At 37.7% G+C, this 24,753-nt stretch overlaps 1 protein-coding gene across 5 annotated transcripts in view; it reads left to right on the top strand.

Annotated features, from left to right (window-relative positions):
• TLL1 (tolloid like 1) overlaps positions 1–24,184 on the top strand; it is a 134,899-nt gene extending 110,715 nt beyond the window's left edge. For all 5 annotated transcript variants that reach the window (XM_052690164.1, XM_052690162.1, XM_052690166.1 and 2 more), the window contains exons 16-21: positions 1,018–1,198; positions 7,833–7,958; positions 9,321–9,448; positions 14,236–14,449; positions 21,229–21,479; positions 22,161–24,184. In XM_052690164.1, the coding sequence (XP_052546124.1) occupies positions 1,018–1,198; positions 7,833–7,958; positions 9,321–9,448; positions 14,236–14,449; positions 21,229–21,479; positions 22,161–22,295 (1,035 nt within the window). In that variant the 3' untranslated portion in view covers positions 22,296–24,184. The remainder of the gene's footprint in view (positions 1–1,017; positions 1,199–7,832; positions 7,959–9,320; positions 9,449–14,235; positions 14,450–21,228; positions 21,480–22,160) is intronic.
• Positions 24,185–24,753: the final 569 nt, after the last annotated feature.

The raw sequence follows: 24,753 nt of genomic DNA, 5'->3' as shown, positions 1-24,753 counted from the left end.
AATAGTAACTCAAGTTTTATACCTTTGTTCTTGGCATTGTATGAATATGATTTCAACATTTCCTTTATGACTATTAGTTGTGATTTATCAAATACAACCCATATTTAACGGACAGCTTGTTATGAATCCTCCTGGCCACTGTTTTCTCTTAAGCTATTAATTGCAGGCAGCTGGGGCATTTTTGATGAAACGATTGATTGTTGAACCTAAGAAGCTTAGAGGTTTTCGGGTGGAAGGCCTTATGTTGACCGAGGAATTAAGCATTGACTGTATTATCATGAGTAGTTAGCCCTTGCATTAGGCTTTTTATTACATTATTGTATCTTATTTTTAACTGTTCAGGAAAGCCACATGTATTAGCCCTCTGAATTACAGCTATGCTACACTTAAAGATTTGTAGAATTAATAGTGCAGATTTATATATTCATGAGTAAATGAGTATCACGGATTCATAGAATCGGTTGAGTTGGAGGAGACCATTAAGGGCCATATAGTCCAACTCCTCTGCAACAAACAGGAATACCTACAGGTAAATCAGTCTGCTTATGGCAAAATTGTGTAATAAAAACCTCTCTTGGATGATTCTAAACAAGTTTTTTTTTTAATTTCTGAGGAGTAAACTGTTGAATGTTTGTAGATTTTGGGTATCTGGCTTATCGCATGAAGACAGTTGTAAATGTGTAGGGTGAACATTTCTAGATCTTAGTCAAAGTCCGATATTTTTACTTTTTAGATATAATTGATATTTTAAGCATTTTAAAATTGAAATACCTAACAGAGATTGTGAAAAATAATGGAGTTTTGAGTATAAGACCTCAGTCTCACTGACTTCAAATATGCTCATGTAAAGTGAACAACTGTAAGCATTTGCAAATGTTTTCAGGTTCAGGAAAATGTGGAACAATATTTTAATATATTTCTGAGTGGCACATAGTATTTGAAGTCCTTGCATTTGTAGCTGATTTCATGCTTTTGCTTTGGTTAGCTAAAAAAAAATAAAGATCTCTCTTTTCCCAGGTGTGCAAATACGATTACGTGGAGATCCGCAGTGGCCTTTCTTCTGATTCTAAACTACACGGTAAATTCTGCGGTACGGAAGTGCCTGAAGTTATCACCTCACAGTACAACAACATGCGAATCGAGTTCAGGTCTGACAATACAGTGTCAAAAAAAGGCTTCAAGGCACACTTCTTTTCAGGTACAGAAAATCACTCTTGTGTACCTGTGAGAGCCTTTGAGCACACACTGCCTGGGTGGAACGAGTATTGCGTTCTGGTGTGAAAGTGGGTTGTCCTTCCCTCACGATTTTTCACTGCAGTTTTAATTCTGTTTTATTTGCAAAAGTATAATCTGCTTTTCTTTCTTAAAATACTGTTCTGAATTGTAACGTCTGCATATGGTAGAAAATATGTAGAATGCACATTCATACATTTACATTACAAAGGAGTCTAAAAAAAGCTTTGTAAGATAAGAAGAAAGGCAATCTAATGAGTGTTCCTAAATTTCTGTTGGGTTTCTTTTCTCCCAAGTTCTGTTGCTAAGTTTTTTCCAAATCCCACTCCCGACATGATATGAATTACATACTGTGTACTCTTGCCTTTTTTTCCACTCAGGTCTCTTAATATATTACATTAGTTATAAAATTACTACTTCGTGATAGAACATTTGCTTAGCATTATGGGTTCTTTCTTGCCAAACTTTGCACTTCTTAATATACTGCAGAAAAACAGATCTTAATATTTTCCAAAAAATTTGTCTTTATTGGGCTGTAATTTCTCTGGAGCAGATCAGAGCTGTCAGTTTATATTGTAGAAGGACACGTACTGTTGCATGAAGTTATTTAGATATAAGTGAAGCTTGAGATCTCTGGACAGATTTGCACAGCAGAGGTCTTTGCAATTGCCTGCTGAGACTAGATTATGATAATCTGGCTGTGGCAGAAAAACAATTTGTGTTAGTGTCATTTTGCATCGTGCTTTTCATATTCACACGTATGCATGCGTATGTTATGTCATGTAAAACAAAATAACAAAACAGTTCCCTCTCTGAAAACTCTGGAAGCAATCCAGAAGCATCTGGGATTTGCATTTTGTCACCTTTTTTTCTTTTTTTTTCTTGTAGCTGTTGAAAATTTGAATCTGAAAAATTCTGATTATTTTCAGCATGTAACAAAATGTGTTACCAGTCACCATTATTAGGGTTTGTTCACTAAAATGCTTTAGCAAAGCTGTCATGTAAGTGGTATTGCACTGGTTAGCTCTAACAAGGACTATGACAAAGTAAGGTAATGTGAATCAGCATGCCATCTGAGGCATAGGGAAGTACAGGGAGTGGAAAGTGGGGAAAGTAAATGTCTCGAAAGACAACAAAACTTATAGTGTTTTCCCCTTATGACTTAGATTGTTTATTTATTTATTTGAAAAGCAGTAATGCATGATGAAAAAATGGGATTTCTCTCATATGAAGAAATGAGCTTTTGAGAATATAATTTTCTCCTAGTCCTCGCATTTCTGTTGTCACATTCATTCAGATCTGTCTTTGCATGTAGTATTACCTTTTATGTGGTTTTAAAATGGTACTTTGCATTTATAAGAGACTATCAGGGTTTGCTCAGTACTTGCAGCTCATATGTACATGCACACAGCAGAGTTTCCTCACAGAAGATTTTATACAACTATTCAATTCATGGAGACCTAGGAATACCAGCAGGCATTGTCACTTAGTATGACTTTTTGCAATAAATATTTTTGCAGTTAAATATTGGTGTTCCAGTTCTAAAAATGGCTTTTATTACGTAGTTCAGAATCTATAAAGTTATGGCAGATAAGCTTGACAATTATTTGTAATTAGAAAAATTTGTAAGCATTGTAGTTCAGGAATTATGGTTTGTGTCTGTGCTGAACATGGCACATGCAAATTCATGAACACGACACATGCAAATTCATGAACATGACACATGCAAATTCACTTAAATTTCTGTCTTCACTTTTTTTTGATGTTTTTTTCTTTTTGTTGCTTTTTAAGCTTTTTTTATTGTTTATATAATTAACGTTATGAATGTGTTGTAGAAAGAACTCAGGTAACTGCTGTATGTTTGGGAATGATTGGGCTGTAGTTCATGCAATTCAAAGCATCATGCTGTAATCCTTCAGATCTGTTTCAGTTTTGAATGAAATACTGTCTTTTTGTCCCTGGTTGAAAACGGATTTTTCTTACTTAACTAAAAATGATAAGTTTTAAATATTTCCACTGATCAGCAGAATAAATCCATCAGCCAGGGCTAAGTCTAAACTAATGTGTTTGTTTTTGTTTTTTTAATGAATAGAAATAGCTGAGTATAGAGTATATCTAATCCTCTTCAAAGAAATGTAGTCTCATGTAAATAGTCTTTGAGTTGTAAATATACAAATGTGCTGAATGCCTCACAGTGCATTTCTGCTGCAATCTCTGCTTTCGTTTCACAAGTTCAACAGCTCTGTTTTCTTTTTATTCTTCCTCAGCTTTTCTGTTTATCGCTTTTTTTATTCTTACATGTTACCTTTGATTTCTTGATCAAAACAGAAACTTTGTAATACTTAAGACAAGTCAAATTTTGAACTTAAAGCTCAAACAAAAGGCTTTAATCTCGCAGTAATTCACTGGACACAATTCTTCCGGCTGTCGGAAAATGATATCGTTTTCTTACCACTGAATTCCTTAATATAAATATAATATGCTAATCATCCATTAATTAAGCATGGACTTGAGACTTCATCTTGTGTATTCAGACTTTTGGGAGTTAATAGCTCATCACTGTTCAGCTGACCTTGTGGTTCTTTTCTGCCTCTTTTTAAGCTTGTCATCAGAAAGAAGTACATTTAGAATGTAATCTACAGATAAATACTTAATGTTATTAGTGTTCAGGATGCTTACTAGAAGACAATAATTATTTGTAAACATTTAGTTGTAAAACTATACCTCATGAAAAAAAATCAGTAATGAGTTAAACACTGCGTCTTGCAGTCTGTTCACTCCAGAATGCTCAGCAAAAGGGAGTTAGATAAATGAAACAATGAAGATTTAGAACAGTGATGTGTTCCTCAAGCACAACTAAGAAAGTTTTTTGCAACTCTTTCAGTGATGAATTCTGCAACCACAGCTATAGTTGAGGAAATATGGCTGAGCTCCAGCTCAGATGACAGAAAGCAGTTTTTGGGTGATTGAAAACCAATGCGATAAACTGTGAAAGCAAACAGTGACACAGGGCACAAAAATGACCTGCGCTAGGAAGCTATTTTTGTTGATATAAGAAGACATATAATTGCTTATTTGGCTGCAAAATGGTGTTAGCAGCCAGCCAGGTGCTATGGGAAAGTGAGATTTTTTTTTTTTTTTTTTTTTTTTTTTTTTAACATTCTGTAGAATTCACATTTGTTCAGACAGATCTGAAAAAAAGCTTAGTTGGTAGCCATTGCAGCATCCACCTAACCAACAGAGAGAATGTTCTATGATTATAATCCAGTTTCCTGGGTGTGGAGGAGAAACTAGGGAGTCGTGACATTCATTTTTTAATACTTCTGCAAAAATGTTTTGGAACTGGCTTCTAAACTAAAAGCTTCCAGAAACAAGGTGTGTGCACTGTTTTGGGATGGTTTTTTTGGGTGTGTGTGTGTGTGTGTGTGTTTCGCTTCCACCTTCCTCTCTTCTGTCCTTTCTTTTGCTCTCTCTCCTCTTCTGCTGTTGGTGGAGGACAGTAAGCTATTCTCCTCTAATAGAGGAGTGAAAGGAAGTACATAATAGAATGTTAAAAAATATCTTCTTTTCTGTGTTTTTTCTTATGATCTATCCTGATAATTTCTTTAAATCAGTCTTTATTTAGTGGTACATTTAATACCTTGTCATAATGTCATTAAACTGCTTCCATTTATCACTAATTTTAGAGTTTTAAATGCACAAAATTTTTCACATGACCATTCAAGGTGTGGTGATTGATGTAATACAGAAATGATTTTTGGGACATCTTTTTCTTGGTTGATGATTCACTGATCAGTTAAAAAGAGAAAGCTAGGATGTTTTCTAGCCTTGAGTAGATTTGTTCTGGAGCACAAACTCATCTCTGGTGCCATCCTGGTACCTTTTTTTCCACAGACAAGAAAACTACCTGCAAAGAGAAAATTTTTGTTTTCGAATCTTGCAAGGACTTGGTACAGGTCCCTTCAGGCCGAGTACGTATTATTCACAGACTGGTGGCCTCTGATGGTCTCAGAGGTACGACCATTTGTCCTCTGAATGATTTCAGTCTAACATTTTGTTGGGAATGGATCTTTCCCTATTCTGAGTACTGAAATGAGAGAAGAAAGAAAGTATCCATTCAGAACCGGGGAAACTCATTTCCATCTGTCAGCATAACAAATGGCTTTGTTTTTACATGGCAAAACATTTGTTCTTATAACTAATACAGACTAATCGTTGTTTTTTTGTTTTTGTTTTTTTTTTTGTTTTTTTTTTTCTCATGAATTTTTAAAACTGGGCAATCAATCTGACAGAAAATCTGTTCCGAATGATGAAGCGTGAGGAAAGCTTGTTCAACAGTTGCATCCTTGATTAACCGTCTACAAATAATTATTGTAGTTCAGATATGTACGAAAGCTTCTCTTTTCTACCTTCTGTCCACGGTTTTGTATCAGTTTCATCTCGGAAGAAGTCCAATTTGGGACTGTTTTCTTATGCACTTGTCTCTAATAGATTGTTTTACAAAGTACAGAGACTCTTTAATGTTAAAATACTTTTCTCTATTTTCACAGTTTGATGGAAGGTGAAAATGGAGAGGGCTTTCACTGAGAATTTCCGTGCTTACTATGTACTGGAAAATCAAAGTTGAATGCATTTTGAGCTTGCCTTCCATTTATTGTGTTATTTTGGTAGAAAACTGCAAACTAATACTTAGGTGGGGAAATATTGAAGAGTTTTCTTCATAATACATTTTATTTCTCATTTCCTTGTTACTATTCGTCACTCACAACATGGAATTAATTTACAATAGCACTTGCTTTTGCAAGGATGAAAGACAAAAACTTTCGTTTGAAATGAAGTACATTTACTGCCTCCATTTGAGACTTGAATTGCAAGGTGCATAAACAGTATATTGTAAAGGCTTTTATGCTTCTTTCGTCATCAACGTGACCACCGATACCAGGCTTTGGATGTGTGACTCTGGGACCAACATAATTTTTTTGCTGTTTCACATCTACAGAAAGCTTTCAGAATTGTTCGGTGTAAACAGATTTGAGATTTACAGGGCAAAAAAATGCAGTAGATGCTTAGGTTAGACTGAAAGGATTTCTCCACATCATCATTCTGTATTAGAAGTAGAAATTGATTTTTCACTGAAATGCTTTCAAGTTGATTAGTCAAGTGTTGCATATATATTGGCAGATAAAGCTGATGTCTGTGTAATTATAATGCAGATTTACTTTGTTGTCTTACTGAATACAAGCAACAGTAAAACTGAGGAAAATGCGTAAGATGACAGAAGAGACTTAAATTATCTATAATGTTTGTAATCTGTAGAAATTCTTAGTGTGCCTAATGAAGTCTGAAGCATCACATGTTAACTTGTTCAGAGATAACAATTACTGTTGCTTTCCAAGGCACATGAGGCTGAAGGGAACACATACTATGCATTCCAGCCTTGCAGTAAATGGACATCTGAAATGACCATTATTCCTTTGCATATTTGCCTCTTCTATTTTGTATGTTGAAATGGCAGAGTCTGTAAGATGCAGCTGTATGTAAACATTCATGTATATACACACACTCACATAATAATATTGTTTATATTTTTATTGGTCAGGTTTTATACTAGTGTGTATACATATGTATATAAATGTATATAACCATGTCTATATACATGTGTGTGTGAGTGTGTATATATATACATATGTATGTATGAACACGTCCAGAGCAGTCTCCCTGTCTCAAATGGACTGGCCTCAACTGAAATGACAACAGCTGAATGACATAGAAGGGTGGCAGCTGAGGCCTCTTGCTAGAATGGCAGCCTGTTAATCTAGTTTGGCTTTTTTCCATGAATTTTTAGCTGTTTAATGCAGGTCATATTTCCTCCCCTACTCTCTGCTTTACTTCTAACACACTAAAAGCTCTTTTTAGGGATTATATGTTAATAAACAGAACTGCATGCTATATTGTAGACCTCCTTGAAATAATTAATGCCAGTTTCTTTTGTATGCTTTTCAATGAAATGTTTTCCTTTTCAAGATATTCTGTAATGCCCAGGTTCATTTAAAGTAAAGCACACTGCCACTCTGCTGGAAAGAAAAAGCAACTTATTCAGAAAGTTTATGTTAAGTCATTCTTTTCTTACATCTTAAATGTGCAGAGCTGGAAGCCTTCTTTGGCCTCTGTCTGCCTTTCAACACGCCACTGTTAAATTGTGGAATTTGCATAGAGCTGGAATATTTTGTGTTGGTCATAAATTGCACTCCTGTTGTTTATCAAAATAAAGCTCTGGATTAAATATTTATGACATCTTTGCCAGCTAGACCAGTTGAAGGAGTAAATGCTGGTAACTGTCTCCTTTGATGCAGCTTGTTTCATTATTAGTGTTCCCCTTCCCAGTGATCTGTCCCTCACTTCTAAGAAAGATGAGGCAGAATATCTGAGCCATGGTGTAGGCTGAGCAATAAGCAGGTAGAATTAAGTTAGCACAAAACTGAGAAAAGTGACTGTGCCTTAGTTTATCCTTTTGTGATCTCAAAGTCCATGCTAAACCCTTTTGTTTTTGAGGAGAAGCTCTTTTTCTGTCTGCTCACCCATTCTTGTGTATTTCTTAGACAAGGATGAGTGTTCAAAGGACAATGGTGGTTGCCAGCACGAGTGCATCAACACGGTAGGAAGCTACGTTTGCCAGTGCCGGAATGGATTTGTGCTACATGAAAACAAGCATGACTGCAAGGAGGGTAAGTTCTACGGTATTTGGACAGTAGATTATACAGTTCTTTCAGCAAGATCTTTGCAGCAATCCTTCCAGGGGGAAAAAAAAAGAAATAGATGGTGTCTTACAGTCTTAGATATTTGGGTGAAACAATCCCTTTCCCCTGTTCCCACACTTCCTCCATCCCTAGCACTTGTGCGTGTTTCAGTTTGAGGTTCCAGAGGTTTAGAAAATTAGGAATTATTGACCACTCAACTTCAGCAGGAAATGCTCTTGTAGTAGTACCATGAAGTGTAGAGCATTTAGAGCTGTGACAGGATATTAATCTAAAGCAGTACAAAACAGACGGAGTTTTTGAAGAGGAGCCTGGTGAAGTTGTCATTTGCTTCCATCACTGGCTGTGAGCCTCCTCACATTTAGACTGGCATTGTATCTGCCTTCGTGAGACACTGTTCAGGTTTTATTCTGGGGGGACATATTCAGACAATCTAAACTCCAGTCAAGTCTCTACACCTCTTTCTTCCTATTTTCTGTCTAAAGTTGTGACTACCTCCAAGCAAACAGTAGGCGTGGTGACTTAAGTACCATTTAGATGATCTGCAAATGATCCTAAGTGCGTAATATCCTACGAGCATCTGTAATTTTTCAAGACTGTTTTCTAGCTCCTTTGTGAATCACTTGTCTTACCCCTGATTTTGGAATTGTGCTAGCCTCTTCTAAAAGATTCTTGTTAAATAATTCTCTTATATTTATAAAGAAACCTCAGGTTGCTTAAGAAAACAGAACAAAAAACCAAGCAGGTGTTTTTTGCTTGCCTTCTTCATGTGGTAGGTATTTTATTTATTGAGAGAGGCACTTCTGAATTCAGTTTTGATAGGAAAGACACAACTGTTCTTGGTACGTAGTAAGAATTCAGACTTAGCAGTTATATACTTTTCCCCAGAAACCATGTTTTAGGTTGTTTAGCTGATTCCTCTGTGCTTGCAGTATGAAAACTTGTGAGAAGAAACTACGTTGTTCAAGAAATATCATTTCATGTTGTATTGGCAAGATATCCTATGTGGATTTTCATACTTATTTGCAAGCGGAGTGGGGCAAAGATTAGAATATTTGACTGTATTTTAATGCACAATTTGTATGTATTTGTATATTTACATTAAACAAGTAATCCATTGTAAACGGTAGTCTATGTTTCACAAATCAAAGCATGCTAGGTTAATTGCCATATAGTGTTTGTCAAAGAGGTGATCCTGCACACTTGGGAGGGTGTTTAACTGTGTTCCTAATGATCTTTCAGTTCAGTGGGTCACCTGACAAACAGTGTACTTTTCTAGCTACCTCTGAATAGAGAACTCCCAGACTAATTGATGCTCTCAATATTGCACAGCTGAGTGTGAACAGAAGATCCACAGTCCCAATGGCATCATTACGAGTCCCAACTGGCCCGACAAGTATCCCAGCAGAAAGGAGTGCACCTGGGAAATCAGTGCCACCCCTGGGCAGAGAGTCAAATTGGTGAGTAGCATCTGCACAAAGCCAGTGCCATGGACCTGCCCATAGGGCTTATCTGCTCTGAGCTCAGACGCAGGGCTTTTTCAGCCCAGGGTACTTAGGGGTGAGCCCTGTAGCTCTCTACAGTACTTGTAGCAAATGATTCCTTAGTTCAGCAGTGAAGGAATTCGTCCCATTGTTGCACATCTTTCATCCTAAATAGGGCTTTTTAGTTCTGAAGAAATGCTATTAGAATGAGTAAGCAGAGTCCTTCTCACAGGTATTAAAGCAGTAAACAGACGTGCTACAGTAATACTCAGGAGAAAGACTCATAGAATCACCAAGGTTGGAAAAGACCCACAAGATCTCCCAGTCCAACCATCCACCCATCACCAATTGTTGTCACTAAACCACACAAACATCCTCAACACAACATCCAAACGTTCCTCAAACACCTCCACAGTCAGTGACTCCAGCATCTCCCTGGGCAGTGCTGACATGCGCAGGCTTTGTCCTGAAGGTCTTAGCAATGTGAATGTGTTAGATGGAAGGAGAGAGAAATTGATGTATCAGAAATTTTGGAGCGAGGAAACCAAAGAAGAGATCTCTGCTGTAAGAAAGTAGAAGCAGTAGCCTAAATTGTTACGGGGCTGAATGGGATATTGCCACCTCATAACTCCTGACCTTAACCACAGCCATAACCTCTTGTTACTGGTGCTGATGTGTGGTCATTTGTTGATTCCAGATCTCCAGAATTAAAAATTGTAGTATGTTCCTGCGGAGTAGGAGGCGTGGAACAAGCAGTGCATGATCTGTTCGTCCTAAGGGTGAAAAACAGGTTTTTGTTTCAGATGTCCTTCCTTACTGCCAACTCTGATCAGCACTTCATCCCGTCTGCATAAGCAGAAGCCAGTCAGACATTTGCAGGGGCATGTTGCTGTAAAAATCTTTTTTCCATACTTTTCTAAAAGAAAGGTATTTAAAATGATCTTTTGCCAGTGAATTTTGAGGGAAAAAAAAAAAAAAAGAAGAAAAAAAACCAGAATTTTACTGATTTTTTAACTAAATTTTGTGAAATAAAATTTTAAAAAATAGACCCATGATTTAGAACCTGAAATCCACTTTTCTATGGCCAGTAGTGTCAGCCTACTGAATTCTGCATGTGTATGATCTTTAAAATCTGTCCAGTGTAGCAAAATGTCATATTAATAATATTAAAGGAATACTTCCACTATAGATAAAAAAAAAATTTTTCTTGGGCTTCCGTGCTGTATTCAAGTTTATTCCTTGTGGTTTACTTAAACTAACTAAACAAGGAGAGAATTGATTTCATTATGCTGACAAACCATGTGAATTGTGAGGCTGTTTCATTTTCTGAGGGGTCTGTCTGTGCATAAACTAATCACTTCTGATTGTTCTCACTCTGATAATCACTGAAGTCTCTTCCTGAGAAGGGTAGAGTTAAGCATTTGGTGTAATTAAGAAGACAAAAAAAAAAAAAAAAAAGAAATGCACTTCTGAATTTTTAAATGAAACGTGCAGATAAAGATGGCTTTGAAAATAGCTGTATCAGAGAGAAATTTTCTTAGGTTAATCAGCCGGATGTTTATAAGAGACAGACTGAAGTGTCCCATTCAGGCAGCTGTCTGTAAGTGCCACCAACATATCAACCCAGTAAGTGCTACGGATAGATAGAAAGGCTGGCTGTTTGGAAACTGTACGTAACACTTCTGAGTACCATTCCCACTAATAAGACAACCAAAGTGGGGACTGTAGTGGTGGAGGAATAGATATTCAAAAGTATTTGTCCCTGGGAAGTCCAGGTGTGATTTAATTATATTTCCAAATTTAGTAAGTTATTTGTGAACACTGCTGGCACTAAATAGTAGAGAAGTTCGTGTTAGTTCTTACAAGCCTCTTCATAGTCCATAGCTAGGAACTAACCTCTGAAAAAAGAAGCAGATTCTCTCAGAATGCTTAGAAATATTAGACTTGTGTTTCCTTTTAAATACATTTTCTTTGATTCCACTTACAATTTCTAGATTTAAGAACTAGACTGCACAGATGTACAAATGTTTTCTGTTTTCCTTTGTGGGATTCAGCATAAGATACACTGTCTTCCTGGTGATTTAGGAATTGCAGTGTTAATTGGAAAGAAAAAAAAATGGAAAATAATAGACATTTCTTAAAGTTCATGGTGAGAAGTTTTTTTCTAGCGAGTGATACATTTGTGCTGATCAGAAGTAGATAAACTAAAAAAAATTGGAAACTGGATCACGTCTGTTGCTCCCACTGTTGCTTTCACTGACTGAAAATTGGCTTCTCTCAATTCTGTATTTAAATAACTCCTTTACAGTTAGTCTCACTTGTTTTGTTTTGTTGTTTTTTTTTTTTTAATTTTATTGGGTATAAACGATTGTACATACTTGGCATTATAGAAGTAGGAGCAGCAGGAGGAACTGCTGTACAGCTGTTTTCACTGCTTCTACAGTTTTGTTCCCTTAATAGAAAACACTGGGTTTCCTGTGCTGTGAACCAATGTCTACTGTTTCGTTCAACTTTCCACTTTTCACAAACTGAAAATATGAAGGCTGCTCCAAAACTAATGCCTCCTGTTTTGAAACGGTGGCTCATGACATCAGAGGCAGATGTCAGTGTTACGGCAGTAGAGGTTGAACTTTCCTGCCAATATTCCATTACATGTTACTGTGTGACAGAGGCAGCAGAAGAGCAGTCTGACAAAGGATGTCTGACGTGGGAGGGTGTGTGAAGCAAAGGAACTGAATTTTCCACGAGGAAAAAATGGCATCTATTGACATTCATCTGCACTTACTGAATGTTTGTGGAGACCAAACAGTGGATGTGAGCACAGTGAGGCAGTGAGTGCTGTGTTTCTGCAGTGGTGACAGCGATGTGAACACAAGCCATGTTGTGGATGGCCATGCAGGTTTTTACAAAAGTGGCAAACAGGATCTTGTTCATCTCTGGGGAAGATCTACAGCTAATGGTGGCAGCTATGTTGAAAAATCCTGTTTTGTAGCTGAGAACTTGCTCTATCAAATGGTGCTATTGTGTTCTTTGTATCTGTTGCAGTTTCCGTGGAAATAAATAGGAGGCATTGCTTTCAAAGCAACTTAAGTACTATTCTATTATTCTGGCTCTTTGGGCAAAGGGCTTTATATGTTATCATAGAATCATAGAATCATAGAATCACCAAGGTTGGAAAAGACCTAAAAGATCATCCAGTCCAACCGTTCACCTATTCCCAATAGCTCCCACTAAACCATGTCCCTCAACACAACATCCAGCCTTTCCTTGAACACCCCCAGGGTCGGTGACTCCACCACCTCCCTGGGCAGTCCGTTCCAGTGCCTGACCACCACATATTTCTTTTATATCAGCTGTTGAATATGAATTATCACATTTTGTATTGGCTGGATTCCACAAGGAACTCTGTAGGTTGGATTTCCTTTGGTGTGCTGAGTACAATGCTTAATTATGATATTTGTTCAGTAACTGGCAGGAGATTTTTTTTTTTGTTTTGTATTTTTATGTAACTTCTTCGTTGTTTGGTACTTTTTGTCTGTTTTGTAGCTATGTGATTACTCAGCTGTGAGTACTCGCAAGAGCACTTTTACTTTGTGTTTTCATATTTTCAATTCTGCCTTGAACAGTAGTTTATTTGTAAAAAAAAAAAGCAAGTCACAAAGCTGTGTGCGTATATTACATTCTCAGTAAGAGAGGCGAAAGTACCAGCGTTTTAATCAGGTTCATACTTGGCCCTGGTCAAAAAGCCATATCTGAAGTCTTTTAGATGTTCTCTGAACGTAAATTTATTGCCACTTGTTCAGTCCTGGAAGACTCTCTTCCTTGTTTGAAAAGCAACTGTTACTTTTCTGTGCTTTAACAGTTTCTGTAGGGTGCAACATACACATTTGGGAAATGCCTTTGTTTAGATGCTGTAAGAAGTCTAAATTGCAGAAATTTTTATGAGATTGTTGCTCAGGCTCTATTTCAAATGGCCCACAATTTGCATTTTTTAATAGAACTGAATTTCTCCTGACGAGCTTCCTCGAGCATTCATAGAGAATGTGAGAATCCCTAGGAACTCAGAAATTAAAACAAATGTTTTGAAGTGTAGAAGAAACATCATAGATTTGAAATGAAGTAGTTTGTTTTCATTGCGTTCAGACTGTTGCAGTAATCTGAATCATGGGGGAGCTGAAGAAAGTAAAGTAGTCTGCTGAAACGTTTAATTCTTTATATATAATAAATTTAATCAAAATAATTTCCCCATTTTTTGTAGTTGCACTAGCAAAAATGTGATGTTAGCACGAAGGATGCAGCTTGAAGTATTGTTAGTGTAGTAATAATTGAAATTCCATCATTAATAATAGATGAGGAATTAAAATTATCACATATAAGCAGGCATGTGGAAAGGTCATTCTCAAAGACTTCAGTTGTGAAGCGAGGTTAAGAAAAAAAGAAAAGTATTATGGTTCACAGATGCTCCAAGGCCTCATTTATCTGAGGCACCGAAAGACTTCCTGCTTTTCTCTCTGTTTCAAATGTTCTGTGAAATTTGGAATAATCCTATAAAGAGTAGTTATTCTAAAGAAAGGCCACAGTTGTCTAGATTTAAAACAGATATTCATTGGCTGGAAAGGTATGATTCTGACCTATGGAGTTGTAGGAGCAGTAATGCTATAATCTGTTGTTTCTACTTTGTGTTCTGAAACAGTATGCCAGCACTACATATGTACCTTGTGAATACAGTACTGCACTGACTCATTTTGCTTCTTTTTCCCCAGACTTTCAATGAATTTGAGATAGAACAACATCAAGAATGTGCCTATGACCACTTGGAAGTGTTTGATGGTGAAAGTGAAAAATCGCCAATTCTGGGACGTTTATGTGGCAGTAAGATACCAGAGCCTCTCATTGCTACTGGAAACAAAATGTTTCTCCGCTTTATTTCTGATGCATCAGTTCAAAGGAAAGGCTTCCAAGCAACACACTCTACAGGTCAGAATATCAGGATGTGGCTTACTAATAACTTCCCTTTCATTCTTTAGTGGAAGATATTCAAGCATTTCTTTTTATAGGAACAGGATGATTTCAAAGATAACACAGTGTTACAAAAAACCTAATGAAACAGTAGGAAGAATTGGAGATTGCAGAAAACATTCTCTAGTATTTTAGACATTTCTTTCTCTCTTTTTGTCTCCCATTTTTTCTTTTTCTCCTTCTTGCTTTCTCTTTCAGTTTTCTAAGGAAATGATTAAAAGATTTTTAAGCAAGACTGATATAAATAAGTTTGTCTAAGAGATATTTCACAGGATTCATTAGTTTATTAATTTTCAATAGCTTTTCATTGTATTTTAAATGGCAGTACTTCACTGAGGCATGTGATGCACCTCTATTACTTTTTGTTCTAACTTAAACAAGAGCCTGGGCCTTGTATAAACAGCTATTACTTTCCTGCAGAGCTATAAAGGGAAAGACAAGCAAAAGAAGAGTAGGAAAAACAATACCAAAAATTGCCTAGAGAGTTTGGGAGAGTCATTTCCTTCCCATTTACCATTTAATTTTGTTGTCGGTCAGAAATCACTGAAATTGAAAACGCAATTGCATTAATAGATAAGGGCATTTTCAATGTGTGTGAATGATTTTGCTGGCGTTATTTGTCTTACAGTGGCCCCTAGTGCTGAATCTCTGAACTTCCACTGCCTGCTGTAAAACAGGGTTGATTTTTTTGTGTTTTATTTGCTTCTTTGTATTTTCGCTTTTCCTACCTCCCTTTCCTTTTACTTTTTTCTCGACGTGCAGTGCTTGACTGAAAATTCCTCGTATAGCAGCATTAACATTTTCTCTCTCTTTTTTTTTTTCTCCTTCGTTAAGAATAATTCTAAACCTGTATTAATTCAATTTTCAGAGAAAAGCAGTAGGAGACAGCGTATGCACTGTTTTTACTTTTCATGATCTGGGCCTGAAAAGGGAAAAACTGAAGTGCCTGTCATTCAATTTGTGTTTTTTCTCGTTGAAAAGCCTTTTTACAAACATCTTTGTTAGCGTTCCCTATCTGAGTAACCCTTCAGCAGAAAACTAGAAAGAAATGGTAACAATTACTCATTTGTTAAATGACCATGAGGTAAGTAATTAGAGGTCAGAAGTCTTGTTAGGAACAGCTGGTGTGAAACTACCAAATGTAAGTGCTGACTTTTTAATGCCTTAACTGTAAAAACTGTCTGAGCAAGCATAATAGTGCTCTTCTGAGAAAGTCTGGAGAATGAAATCTGTCCAGTTTTTAAGAGTGCTGTAAAAATTATGAAGTTTGCCTCGTAAAGCAGAACCAGGACATTTGTTTCTCTGGTCTGCTGTTGTACAAAATGCTCATTAGGTTGAACAGCATGTCATTAATACAAGCTTTGGTGAACCGCCTGAATGAGAGACAGCTTAGATCTTGCAGCTTTGAGGCCAAAACAGTTGTTCCATAGGAATATTAACTGCATGCTTTGGACACATTCATTAATGAATCAAACAAGTGTTTAAACTATGGATTTTATTTTCTTATGCTTTTCTGGATAGAACTATCTAGCAGCAATAAAGAATCAAAAAACAGATTGAATAAAAAGACTTTCCTCAGATAGAGCAAAACTTACCAAGTACTGTTTTTGAAATGTAACGTAGAAGGGAAATTTGTTAAGAAGGAATTCATAAAATTCCTCCCAACAGAAAATTAAAGATCATTGATTAAGGAGTGATTTGGTTGCTTAAACACCTGGATATCCCTTCTAGGCAGCTTTGTTTATGTTACCTGGTCACAAGCGGCTGTTGCAGGAGGTTCCAGATCTGTTGTGGGTCCTATTCTTATCTGCCAACCCTGGAACAAATCCAGGTATCTCAGATATCTCTGAGTTTAAGCTTTTAATTCGCTACTAGAATGGCTTTGAGAATTCAGTATGGCAGTGCTGTATCTAACTTATATTCTTGTTTCACTTGTTCAGGTGGAGTGGGAGGTAGTGGGTTTTAAGCTTAAACCTTTTCCCATCTATGCAGCTTGTCAGTCAAGAGACAACTGCTCTGTTCTCTGTTATCATTGTAAGAAGTCTGAGAGAACCTAAAAGACCTCAAGAAATACCTAAAATCTTCTTGTTTCTTAACTGATCTAGAAAAAATCTCCCATGTAAAGCTATTATAAAAATAATACTTTACAGGTCAGACATATTTGTGTGCAATCAGATATGTACGTTGCCTTTACAGCACAACAGATACACCTGCAAAACTCTTTGATGACCAGTACAGGTAATGGTACCTAGACTAAACCCAGCTGTCTGGCATTGCCCTCTGATGCAACCCCATCATAGTCTGTGTCATACAGGCTAAATCGGCACTGTGAAAGTAGTCTTTTGAAAGTACAACTTAGTCCTTAAGGAAAGAAAAAATAAACTTGGAACTTCTAAAATGGGACTTTTAGGATATTTTATTCTAAAACAGTAAAAGGCTATAGTCCATGGGAGAAGGGCAGAGGAAACGTGTTCTGCTGTGGGGGCCCCCGAAATACGAAGGACATGGTAGAGAGAGTCCAGAGAAGGCAACAGGAATGATCAGAGGGCTCAAGAGGAGGGCTCTCTATGAAGAGAGAATGAGAAATTTGGTGTCGTTCAGACTGGAGAAGGCACGGGGGAGATCTGTAGGCCTTTCAGTACCTTAAAGGGACCTGCAGGAAAAGCTAGAGAGGGACTTTTTGTCAGGGAATGCAGTGGTAGGAAAAGGAGTGATGGCTTTTACATATTCAGAAGTTTTTTTACTCAGATCTTGATGAGTCACTGGCACAGGCTGCCCAGAGAAGCAATGGATGCTCGCTCCCTGGTTGGATAAGGATTTCTTTGGGCAACCTGGTCTAGTGAGAAGCACATCTGCCTGCAGCACGTGATTGGAACTAGAAGATCATTAAGGTCTGTTGCAACCCAAACCATTCTATGAAAGGGAATAGCCATTTTTTGCAGTTGCTGGTATGGCAACAGCTTTCCTTTAAAGTCATGTCCACTGTAACAAAAAGAAGGAAACAATGCAGACAGTTCATTAAACATTTTCTTCTTGAGCAGCTGTTCTGTGTCTGAAGCAGGGAGATGTTCTTAGCGTTGGCAACACTCCAGTCGAGAAAACGAAGTCATAAAAACGTAAATGAAATCAAATACTGAAAAAAGGAAAAAATAATCAGTTAGTGAGCATAACAACGAGAAATAAATGGTTGAACTATTTCATTTTGCATGTTTTCTTTAATATGTGCCTTTTATTTTGTGTCTTTTAAAGTAGGATTTTAAAAAATGAGATTCAATAATAGATCATGCATAAATCGATTAGATTACTTACATTATTCATATTTCCTGTTTGAACTCTTTCATTCGCTTGCTAAGAAAAAACACATTAAAAAAAAAATAATGATTTGCTCATTATTGTCATCATTACCTGGCACCTGGCCTGATGGCTGCAGATGGGTGTTGCAAGTCTCAAAAGGGAAAACAGATCCTAGCCCAGCAGCTGGCAGGGCTCATTGAGAGGACTTTAAAGTAGGTATGAAGGTGGAAGGGAATAAAACCAGGCCTACTAGAGATGAGCCTAAGGGAATAGTGACAGGATTGGGAGTGAGGCACGGGGCTCAGCAGAAGTGCATCTAAACCAATGCACACAACATGGACTACAGACAGGAGGAGATGGATGCCGTTGTGTGGCAGGCAAACAGTGAGTTAGTTGCCATTACAGCAACATGGTGGGATTGCTCCCATGACTGGAGTGCTGCAATGGATGGCTACAAGCTTTTCAGAACGGGTGGTGGTGCAGCTCTTTATGTTAGAGAGTGATTTGATGTTGAGCTTGGGTCAGGAATGATAAGGTTGAGTCTCTAGGAGTAGGGATCGGGGCAGGGCCAACAAGGCAAACATCCTGGTGTGAGGGTCTGTTATAAGACCTATATGAGGACTTATAACCTATTTTAAACAAAGGTGCTATGCGTTTCCCAATTAAAATGTCTAACCAGAATGAAGAGGCAGATGATGCGTTGTATAAGCAGCTGGCAGAAGTTGCACTGTTGTCAGCCTTTGTTCTGATGGGGGCACTTCAAGTTCTCTGATATATGCTGGGAGTACTCTCCTCCTGACCTGGACATGTTAGATGGGGAGAAGAATAAACTCCCCATGATTCAGATGGAAACTGTCAGAGACCTACTGCTCCTTCTGGAGTGCCACAGGTCCATGGGGGCTGGCTGGGATCCACCTGAGGGTGCTGAGGGAGCTGGTGGAGGTGATAACCAAGCTGCTTTCCATCATCTATCGGTGGTCCTGGTCAACTGGAGGGTTGGAGACTTGCCAGCATGACTTCCATTTGCAATGATTGTAAAGAGTATTGAGAAGACTACAGGCCTTTCACCATGGTGTTGGTGCGAGGGAAGGTTATGGAGCAGATCATCTTGAGGGAGGTCGCACGGCACTTGAAGGACACCTGGGGGATCTGGCCTGGTCAGCATAGCTTCATGAGAGCTGGTCCTTGCTTGACCAACTTGGTCTCCTTCAGTGATTGGGTGACCTGTCTGGTGGATGAGGGAAAGGCTGTTGACATAGTCTACCTGGACTTTAGCAAAGCCTTCTGCACTGCCTCCCACAGTGTTCTCCTGGAGAACCTGACTCAGCAACCCCAGGCAACGTTAAAGGCTTGGGGCAGAGTGGCTGGAAGACTGTGTAGAGGAAATGGACCCAGGGGTGTTGATTGACACTCATCTGAACATGAGCCAGCGGTGTGCCCAGGTGGCCAAGAAGGCCAACGGCATATTGGCTTGTATCAGAAACAGTGTTGTCAGCAGGAGCAGGGAAGTCTTTCTAAGGCTGCACCTCAAGTACTGCATTCAGTTTTGGGCCCCTCATTACAGGAAAGGCATTGAAACCCTGGACTGTGTTCAGAGAAGGGCAGCAAAACTGGTGAGAGGTCTGAAGCACAAGGCTTCTGAGAAGTGGCTGAGGGAGCTGGGATTGTTCAGTCTGGAGAAGAGGAGGCTCAGGGGAGACCTTATTACCTTATACAGCTATCCAAAGGGAGGTTGTGGTGACGTGAGAAGCAGCCTCTTCTTCCATGTAGCTAGCAATAGGACTAGAGGGAATGGTCTCAAGCTGTGCCAGGGGAGATTCAAGTTGTACATTAGGAAGTACTTCTCCAAGAGTGTTCAGGTGCTGGAATGGAGTGCCCATGGAGGGGATGGAGTCATCGTCCCTGGAGATGTTCAGGAAACTTTTAGGTGTTGTACTGAGGGATGTGGTTTAGGGGGGAAATATTGGTGACAGGTTGGACCGAATGATCTTAGAGGTCTTTTCCAACAGTGGTGATTCTATGATTTTACGATCGTTTCCTAGCTCAAGTGTGATTCCTTTCTGTACAGCATTGCAATTGGTCATTTTTGGTGTGGATGAAGTCAGTGCCACTGAAGTCAAATTTTCTCTTCAAATCATAGAAATGCTTGAATCTTTCAGCTTGTTTTGGATTACAATAAAATAACCAGTTTCTATTATCTGCATTCAGTCAAAATTTAGTTAGACTTGTCTTATCAGTAACCTATAAAGAAATGTTAACTTGTGAATCTCAGGCTTTCTTTCTTGCACTTGGTGGTTTTGTGGGCATTGTAAGGGGTGGACTGTTCTTGGTAAGAAGCCAAGGCATAAGCTAAATGTTGGTGTGTTGAAATTTTCATAGCTACAAATCATAGCCTCCACCCATTTCTTGTAAACTTTAAAAGTGAGGTTTTTTTCTTGTGAATTACCTTGTAGTGACACTTTAATTGGGAAATGCATAGCACCTTTGTTTAAATTAACTTAAAAATTGAATTCATTCGGTATGTGCAATAATGAACAAATTTTAATTATAGCCAATGAAATAAAGAATAGATAGAGAAATAACACCTGTATTTATTTGCTGTTATTCCATGCATTTCCAGCAGTGTCTGTTCTCCTTGTTTAAGCTGGCTAAAGAACAGTGTTCTGGACTACACCACAAAGTCTTACTTAAATTACAAACCCGTTAAGTAGTTATAAACAGTCTCAAAAGCAAGATATGTTTTATGCTTGTGTATAAAACCAAGTTTTATAATGACAATTTGGATTTGGCATAGGGCAGGGATCTTCAGCTTAGGAGTTGCTTGAAAGACTTTCACAACTGCAAGACTTTTGCTGGTTGTAGCAGTTTTTTTCCAAGCCAGGATCTTTTTGCAAAGACTTGTCCGTGTACTACATAGCAAACAAGCTAGCAAGGTTAGTTGTGCTGTTTAGTAAAGAGCTGGTTCTCCAAGCACAGCGTGAAGATTAAATCTGACACTCTTATGTAAGACAGGGCAAATGCATGAGCTCATGCTGATCACCAGCTGCATCTGCTAAAGCTGTCGTGTCCCTGCCACTTCTGTCATTAATCCATGCAGAAGGGCTGATGCCACTGAATGGTGGACACCCCACTTAGAGCTTTTGGCTTGTTCTCAAGTGTCTACCTGAAGAATGTTCATCCTTTTGTACCACTTTCCTTGTAACTTTTGTTTTTCCTGTCTTTTAGTACTTTACTTGAAAATTATGAAATATACACAAGTCTCTGTAGATATATAAAAGAAAAGAAAAGAGAAAACAATGTGATAGGAAAAAATTGGAATAGTGAGTCTGTCTTCATTCTGGATGGTACTCCACTCTATGCATCCTCTGATTATGGAAAAAAAAAATAATAATAATAATTTTCACAGAATAAGCTTAGTCTACTTCTTCCCCCTTAATTTTCAGAGTGTGGTGGTCGGTTGAAAGCTGAAACCAAGCCCAGAGATCTGTACTCGCATGCTCAGTTTGGTGATAACAACTATCCGGTTCAGGCAGACTGTGACTGGCTCCTGGTGGCAGAGCGTGGCTATCGAGTTGAATTAATGTTCCAGACTTTTGAGGTTGAAGAAGAGGCCGACTGTGGTTATGATTATGTGGAGCTCTTTGATGGTCACGATAAGACAGCTATGAGACTTGGTCGATTCTGTGGTTCTGGGGTAAGTAACCAAGTAGTAAAACTCTTATTTGGATTTCCACAGTAAGTAATAGAAAGAAGGAGAAGGCATAGGAAGGAAAAGGATAAGGAGAGATTAGGTGTTAGAATGGTTACTAGATGTTAGAATGAAATAACAAATTATCTAATCCTTTTTTTTTTTTTTTTTAAGGAATTTACAAATATGGCATTTGAAAGCATTTCATTGAAATGTTTTCCACAGTAAATATTCTTGCCTATTTATTAAACAAAGTATTGTTATAGTACATTAAGTTTTAAGTCACTGACAGTGGAGCATATGTCAGTTCCTTTAGAAAAGTTGGAAGCATTTTCCTTTACAGAGAAATGCATTGGTATTGAAAATTAACACATTCACAGTCCATATATTTGAGTGAAGTCACATTATGGGGAAGAGGTACCCAGAAAGTATTTATAATGTACTCATCCGTCGCTTCAAAAAGTTGTTTACAGCATTTAGATAAATACTGTTCAGGCCCAGAGCTCAAGATTGTGGAAGGTTGGATACTAGTATGACCCCCCAAAATTGTAATGGATGGAACTTCCACCGGCAGACAAAAATTCAAATATTTTGATTTAAACTGGTGTCCAGCTTTTAGGAATTTATGCTAGCAGATGATTTACTTACTGTTTGTTTGTTTGTTTTATTTGTTTTAATTTATTTTAGCCACCAGAAGAAATCTATTCAGCAGGGGAAACTCTTTTACTTCACTTTCACACTGATGATACAATCAACAAGAAAGGATTCCATATACGATACAGAAGTATAAAATATCCAGATAGTGTGCACACCAAAAAATAGCACAAGAACCTCTATTCAAGAGAAGGAGAGCAAGACAAAAAAGAATGCACAGTGGAAAGGAAGTAATGTCTTTTTTATTTAACTGAAGTTACTAGCACAAATGTTTTTCTATGAGTCCAATTGAAATTGATGACTTAAAAGACCAGAGACAAAAAAAATAAATACCTATCCCCATGGAATACATGAGAAGGTGATGTGCAGGCTCCATACTTGACTGTATCTGCAAAGGCGGTGAAAGGACTTTGCACACTTCCAGGAGAATATGGAAGCTTTTGCTCGTGGTTTGACATTTGTCATAGATAAGTGAACATTCAATTATGTTCAAGTGAGGTGACTCTCCAAAACATTCTTCCTTCTGACAGCTGTATGGTGTCCAGGAGAAAAGGAAAAAAAAAAAAGCAAAAAAAAAAAAGCTGTTTCAGGTCATGCACTCAAAATACTGTCCTTATATCTATTTGCTTTAACTTTATATCCTGCAAACAGTGTGTATAAAGACTTGAAAGAAGATATGAAATTGGAAGGTTTCCCACATTGCTCTGTACTTTCTACCTGCTCGTCTGTCATATCAGGTTATCAGCATTTTGAAACTGGAAAATCTTACTTCTGAAACGTAAAGAGTATTTTGTTTTACTTACGACTGAGAAGTCTGAACTGTTACATTGGTCATCATTAGCTTGACCAATCACTAGTTAACTGAAGTTGAACAATGTAAGCATCTGAAAATGTTAGGTTTGCTGATTAAGTAAGCTATGTCTGATGATGTGCTCTTATTTTGCACTGAACGTAGAATATAGACTCAGATGAAAATCTGTCATCAATCAAATCTGTATCCATGAGATATAGTTTTGTCTGAAACTCCTACTGAATTTGTTTTCAACAGTACACTTGGAGCCACTGCAAAGCTTTATTTCGTTGGACCTCTTTGTTAATGAGCTAATTGTCTTGTTTAGCTTATCAGAAATGAAGCTATAGTAGCATCCAAGTGGGAGGTTTCCTTAAGATATATATTTTTTTTTCTGAAAGGAAGAGTATCTGTGATGACAAAAAAAGCAAAACAAAACAGTGGACCCTGGATTTGTTTCTTATCAAGCGTGAATTCCTATGGTGCTATTCCGTGAACATTAAAAGCAGCAACAACAAAAACAACCAACGAGAAGTTTTAGACTTTTGAGCCAACAGCTTGCAAGATCATGAATGTCTCACTATGCCTGGCTGAATCCAGAGAAGGAAGGCTTTGCTGCTCCGAGGGAGGGCAGGTTGCAATGGCAGCACGAGTCCTGTGGAACAACTCCTACTATTGCCTTAGAATCCTCGCACACTATCAGACAGATCTTCCTGTGGATACACCTCTAATTTGATAAATAAGTCAATGACTCGGACATTTTAGCATATGCTAATAGAAGGATCTTCAAGCAAAATCCCCATCTGCAGAATGAGATCATCTGCCTGTAAATACACAGTGACTTGCTTTTGATGTAGAGATATGTTACGTTTAGAACTGAGGTATTCTATGTGCTTTAGGCCGTACATGGCTTTAGTCATAATGTATATGCTTTATGTAAGTATTGTATGTATGACTGCTTCAGGGGAGTGAGAGGTATTGTATGGATGAACACTGAATTGTTTCTTTATGTGCCAAGTTCTATCAGGACCCCATTTGACTGTAGCAACTTTTCTTTAAAGGCTTCATAGACAGATAATGGGACTTCTAGCTGGCAAGAACCAAGTTAAAAGTATTATGTTTCACTCTACAAGAAATACTATTTTGATATCCTTTCTTGTAAGTTGCTACTCAGATTAGCTTAGTTTCTGTTACCTTATTATGAACATACATTGGCACTAATAAATCTGATCTTTTTTTATAAAAATAAAAACCAAACGTCTGTATAGTTGTCTTTGACTGCTTTAACACCTGTATTCTGTTTACATCTTACCATTTTCTTTTCCAGACAGCTTATGTTTATGAAACTTAAAACTGAATGATTTCTGTGTTTTTATAATGCTGATCCACTGGCCTTTTGTTTGGCTCACATTACAGGTATTTGCACATGAAGTACATTTTTTTTCAAGGTCTTTTACTACAAAACCCAGTTAGGAAACTTACTGTGCATATATATAAGAAACACTTTTTATACATATAGACTACATGTAACAATAAATATATATTCTTAATGTTGATGCATAATTTCTGTACCATTTGCTGAACTTTTTTTTTTTTAATTTTCCTGATACTTAAATTTGGGATTTTTTCCCCCCTCAGGGTTACTTTAACAATCACAGGTTGTTAAAGATCTTCTAACCAACATTATTATTTTCTGGAGGGGATTTTTTTGTTGGTGATTCACCCACGCCCCTGTAAGTGTGTACTACGTATAATAGTGTCACTGGAATAGTTGGAGACTCACAAGGTGAGGGCAAGAACACCAGATTTCCAAGACCCTGTGGAAACTGGTTGTCT

The sequence above is a fragment of the Tympanuchus pallidicinctus genome, unplaced genomic scaffold (genome assembly GCF_026119805.1).
Source record: "Tympanuchus pallidicinctus isolate F22 unplaced genomic scaffold, pur_lepc_1.0 scaffold26, whole genome shotgun sequence".
In the NCBI taxonomy this organism is placed as follows: Eukaryota; Metazoa; Chordata; class Aves; order Galliformes; family Phasianidae; genus Tympanuchus; species Tympanuchus pallidicinctus.
The sequence above is the reverse complement of the archived record's forward strand: the minus strand, read 5'-3'. Positions and strand labels throughout refer to the sequence as shown.